The 5792-nt window shown below is 39.0% G+C and overlaps 1 protein-coding gene across 1 annotated transcript in view; it reads right to left on the reverse strand.

Moving 5' to 3' along the window:
- DMXL1 (Dmx like 1) overlaps positions 1-5792 on the reverse strand; it is a 157712-nt gene that overhangs the window by 131246 nt on the left and 20674 nt on the right. The window contains exon 6 of the mRNA XM_023512698.1: positions 1559-1691. Coding sequence (XP_023368466.1) covers positions 1559-1691 — 133 coding nt within the window. The remainder of the gene's footprint in view (positions 1-1558; positions 1692-5792) is intronic.

The following is a 5792-nucleotide window of genomic DNA, read 5'->3' on the forward strand; positions in this document are numbered from 1 at the left end:
ACTACTGTATACTCTCCATTGTATACTACTGTATACTACGTGATACCTGCTCTTTTCTAATTACGCTTTTAAGACCTACTTCTAAAATGGCTTTAACCCAAACTGTACATATTTCTCTTTGTGTTCTTGTCTCCGGGTGGTCTTTTTGGCTTCTAGAAATGTTTTATTGATGTAGTCAAAGCTATTAACATTTCCTTTCCTTTCAGTTCCTAGTTTTGGTGTGTTCTTAGAAAGTCTTTTCCTAACACTAAAGTAGCACTTCTCACCTGAAAGCAACGTAACCAAAGTGATAAATGTCAACCAAATATGTAGTTATTAATTTCTTTCCACTCACGTTTAAAAAGTAAAAATAAAAATGTGAAATTACATTTTATTTAACCTAATATATATAGTAGACATACTCCCATTGCAATATCTAATCAGTTTTTTAAATGTTACAGAAAGCTGGGTGCAGTGGCTCATGCCTGCAATCCTGGGAGGCCTAGACTATCAGATTGTTTGTACTCAGGAATTCAAGACCAGCCTGAATAAGCTCGAGACCCCCTGTCTCTAAAAATAGCTGGGCATTGGGGTGGGTGCCTGTAGTCCCAGCTACTCAGGAGGCTGAGGCAAGAGGAACTCTTGAGCCCAAGAATTTGAGGTTGCTATAGGCTGTAATGCCATAGCACTCAACCCCAGGGCGACTGAGAGAGACTTTGCCTAAAAATAAATAAACAAACAAATAAATAAAGTGTCATAGATATTTCATATTCTTTTTTTAATACTAAGTTTTAAAAATCTAGTGTATGGCACATGTCAATTTGGACAAGCCACATTTCAAATGCTCAATAGTGACATGTGATTGATTAGTGGCTACCACACTGGGCAATGTAGCTCTAACATACAAGGCTTCACCTATATTTTATTTCATTATACAGAACTCAATTTTTTCTTCCATCTGACATTTGTTTTGCTATTAGGTATAGAAGAGTCTCTAACTTCATTTCCCCTCCGCAGAACTGGGTAGTTCACTCCACTGTAAAATCCTACCTTACATACAGAACGTTCTGACATCAACAACACAATGTTTTATCAGTTATAGCTTCAGAATTCACTTCACTATCCTGTATATCTTTATTCCTCTTGTCTTTCAGTTTCCCTGATTTTCCCATATTTGTCTTTTCAAATAAGGTTTAGCACTATGGTCAAAGGTAGAAATTTGAATGGGATTTTGACAAGGATTATGTTCAATATATAGAATAATGTGGGAAAAATAGACATCTTCATAACAGGAAGCTTTCCATTTAAAAGGATGAAAGATGTCTTTTGCTCCTTTCATATAATTTAACAAGTTTGTAAGTAATGATTTCCACATAAGCTTTTTACATATTTTTTATGTTTCTTCATAGTTATTTGATTTTTAAAAAAATCAATCTGTAAAACGAGAAAAACCACATCACAGTTTAAAAATCAATACTTTTTTACGTAGTGTGGTTTCATACAACCTAAAATACATTTGTAATATAATAAAAGTACATAGCACAGGTTTATCAGTTTCATCTCCTAAATAACTGCTTACTTGCAATGCCAAATGCATCTCCAGTCCCCAAAGTTAAGATCTGTCTTGTCTGGATTTTCATCTTCAGTTGGCTTCTCCAAGTTAGTATTGGACCAAAGTTGCAAATAGTTGGAACCAATTAAAAGACGACTGCCTAAAAAATATTATTTACCATTTATTATTTAGGTATTTAATACTGAGTTCAGTTATACACTCAAGAATTTCATATACTATAAAGATAAAACATCTTAAGCTGAATAACAAAAAGGTATTTGGAGAGGAGAGAGAAGGCTGTGTTTTAATTTTATAGAAATAGCTTGGGAAAGAAGGGAATAGACCTTATCGCCTCTCATTCAACAAACATTTAATGAGTATCTTCTTTGTACCAGGCACTGTGCTAAGCACAATGGCAAAACACAGTCCTCTTCCAAGATGAGTTAACATTTCAAGAGAGAGACATAAAAATGTTATGATCTAATGTAAAAATATCATATACATGATAAAAGTGTGTGCAAAGTTGGGTGGCACCTATGGCTCAGTGAATAGGGCTCCAGCCCCATATACCCAGTGTAACAGGTTCAAACCCGGCCCCAGCCAAACTGCAACAAAAAATAGCCGGGTGTTGTGGCAGATTCCTGTGGTCCCAGCTACTCAGGAGACTGAGACAAGAGAATCACCTAAGCCCAAGAGCTGGAGGATGCTGTAAGCTGTAACGCCACAGTACTCTACCCAGGGTGACAAAGTGAGACTCTGTCGCTATAAAAAAAAAAAAAAAGCGTGCAAAGTTGTATCAAAGCCCACAGGAAAGGCCAGGTGTGGTGGCTCATGCCTATAATCCTAGCACTCTGGGAGGCTGAGATGGGTAGATTGTCCTGAGCTCACAGGTTTGAGACCAAACTGAGCAAGAACAAGACCCCTGTCTCTAAAAATAGCCAGGCGTAACGGTGGGTGCCTATAGTCCCAGCTACTCCGGAGGCTAATGCAAGAGGATCACTTGAGCCCAAGAGTTTGAGGTTGCTGTCAGTTATGATTCCATGGTACTCTACCAAGGATGACACACACACACACACAGTCCACAGGAAAGAGAAATTAATGTGTAGCTGTAGCCAAAGCATCAGGAAAAGAGATGAAAGACAATCTGGTCCTTACTGGATGAATAAGCAATAAAAGAGATAGGTATTTCAGAAAGGAAACTTAACATGAACAAGACATGAAGGCATGCAAGTTCACATAGTTTCCCAAGAAGGCCTCATAATCTGATACGGTTAAGTAATACAATACACAGAAGGCTGGAAAAAGAAGTAAGATTGAAAAAGTACCACGGTGAGACTACGAAGCATTTCTCAAGTTCATAAGGTTATTTAGACTTTGTTAGAAGTAGTTGAGAGTAACAAACTTAAAGTGGGAGTGGGCTACCTAACCCAATCTACATTTTAGAACAAGGGGTCTCAACTGGGGTAGGGGAGCAGACAACAGATGGACTTGAAAAGGCCTGTGAATCTCCATGTTCATTCTTTCAAAGACTCTAAGCTTTCAAAACAAAGGTTAAAAGTCTTTTTTAGAAAATAATTCTACAGAACACAAGATTAAGGAAAACACAAGAACCAGGAAAGGCTGGTTAATTAACTAATTAATAATCCAGATGGTAAATAAGTCACGAGGAGCTCAACCAAATATTAAAGAACCAAGGATCTGTAAGTCATTTCAAAAAGTAGAACTGTCATGCCTGGGAGGCCAAGGCAGGTGGACTGCCTGAGTTCACAGGTTCAAGATCAGCCTGAGCCACATGAGACCTCATCTCGAAAAACAGCTGGGCGTTGCAGTCCCAGCTATTCAGGAGGCTGAAGTAAGAGAATCGCTTGAGCCCAAGAGTTTGTGGTTGTTGTGAGCTATGACACCATGGCACTCTACCAATTCCAACAAAAAAAGCCAAAACAAACAAACAAAAGAAGATTCCAATTTCATGACTTAGAATTGAGTAGAAGGCTGTACTCTTCTTATCCATATCATGAAAATAAGGGAAGACAAGCAATTTTGGGGGGAAAAAAAGCTGACAATAAATACATTTCACCTTGGTAATTAAGGACTATGGATTTTTGTCTTTCTGGAAAGATCACTTTCTTATATAAAAAGGAAAGCAAGTCTGTGGCAAAAGCATTGACTAGATCAGAAATCTCTGTGTCTAAATCCCAGTAAGCCACTTAATTAGCCATGTGAATTCCATGTAGCTGGATAGCCTCTGAGCCTCAGTTTTCTTATCTATAAAATTCAAGGTTTGTATAGAGTTGTTGTAAGAATTAGTAATCATACGCATTAAGCCTTTGGCACAGGCCAGGCACTCAGCGAAAGTTCAATAAATAGTAGAGGAACAGTTAGGAAGCTGCACAGAAAAATAAAAGCACAAAAAGTACTGTTACATTCCATTTAAATATGCTTATTATTGCATTTTTGATTTCACCAACACAGACCAGTTTTCTTTTGTTGAACATAAAGATGAAATTAAGTATCCCATGAATGTTTTGTTTTCTGGAGACAGAGTCTCAGTCTGTCACCCTGGGTAGAGTGCTGTGGCATCATAGCTCACAGCAACCTCAAACTCTTGGGCTCAAGCGATCCTCTTGTCTGAATCTCCCAAGTAGCTGGGACTACAGGTGACTGCCACAATGCCTGGCTATTTTTATCTTTTTTTTTTCTGCAGAGACTCAAAGATATTTATTAACTAAAGACAGGGAAATTGATGGTCAGGAAATTTCACTTTAGTAAAAGTCATACAGCAGAGACCTGAGACCAGATTGTCTGATGTCCAAGATCAACCATGTTTCTACCACAGTCTTTATGGGTTGATAATTGTAGTTTTCCTTTTTTCCTTCAGGGGAGGGACCCACTTCCAACTGTGTTTGGAAGTGCTCTAAACTTTCTCTTTGTTCTTCCTAAATAAAATCTCTCTTTGCTACCCAGTCCTTTGGTGCTGGCAATGGCTTGGATGAGTCAGCTAATCCACAAGAATATAGGATCAGGTTCTTGGTTGAGGAGGTCACTGGACCAGTTGAATCACTTTCTTGGTATGATGGGCCACCCATTTAGGTGGGTCAGCCAATCCACTGGAATGCAGGACCTAGGTCTGAAGTTTCATCATATCTGCTTCAATTTAATGTTGGATTCATTCTAGTTCCTTTATTTCTTCATCCAAATGCCTAATTTCTTCATATTCTCTATACCTTTCCAGGCGCATTGGCTTTTCAAAATATGCTGGGCATAGGGGCATGTGTTTCCTACTTATAACAGTCCAGCCATGTCCATTCCTCTGTATTGGAATCTCTTCTGTCCTCCAGCTGCTCCCACAGGAAGCTCAGGTTTTCAACACCTGGCTATTTGTAGACATGGGTCTGCTCTTGCTCAGGCTGGTCTTAAACTCCGGAGCTCAAGCAACCTGCTCACCCTGGCCTCCTAGAGTGCTGGGATTACAGGTGTGAGACACCATGCACAGCCTAAAGATGGCTTTATGCCAGTATACCAGCCTAGGCAACACAGTGATACCTTGTCCTTACCAAAAAACTTAAAAATTAGCCAGAATGGTTGTGCACACCTTTAATCCTACTTAGGAAGTTGAAGCAGGAAGATCAATAGAACCTAGGAAATCAAAGGTTATAGTGTGCTATAATCATACCATTATATTCTAACCTGGGTGACAAAGCAAGATCCTGGCTCTTAAAGCTTAAGAAATAGAAATCAACTCAAATATTAAATGTTTTTATTGCAATTATTAATGACACTTCATTAACAATAGCTGTATAGGATACTATCACTTAAATAGTACTTTCATAAATACTGTCATTTCTGAACATTTAAAAACAAATTTGTGGCCAGACACAGTGCCTATAACTTCATGCCTATAACCATAGCACTCTGGGTGGCCAAGGTAGGTGGATTGCTTAAGCTCATGAGTTTAAGACCAGCCTGAGAAAGAGTGAGAATCTATCTCTATTTTTTGTTGTTGCTATTGAGACAGAGCCTTACTCTGTTGCTCTTTAGAGTGCCATGGCATTGCAGTTCACAGCAACCTCAAACTCTTGGGCTTAAGGGATTCTCTTGCCTCAGCCTCCCAAGTAGCTGGGACTGCATGTGCCCGCCACAACACTGGCTATTTTTTTGTTGCAGTTGTCATTGTTGTTCTTAGCTGGCCAGGGCTGGGTTTAAACCCACCACCCTCGGTGTATGTGCCTGGCACCATAACCACTGTCTTATGAGCACTGAG

The sequence above is a fragment of the Otolemur garnettii genome, unplaced genomic scaffold (assembly GCF_000181295.1).
Source record: "Otolemur garnettii isolate 467f Iridium unplaced genomic scaffold, OtoGar3 scaffold00030, whole genome shotgun sequence".
Classification (NCBI taxonomy): Eukaryota; Metazoa; Chordata; class Mammalia; order Primates; family Galagidae; genus Otolemur; species Otolemur garnettii.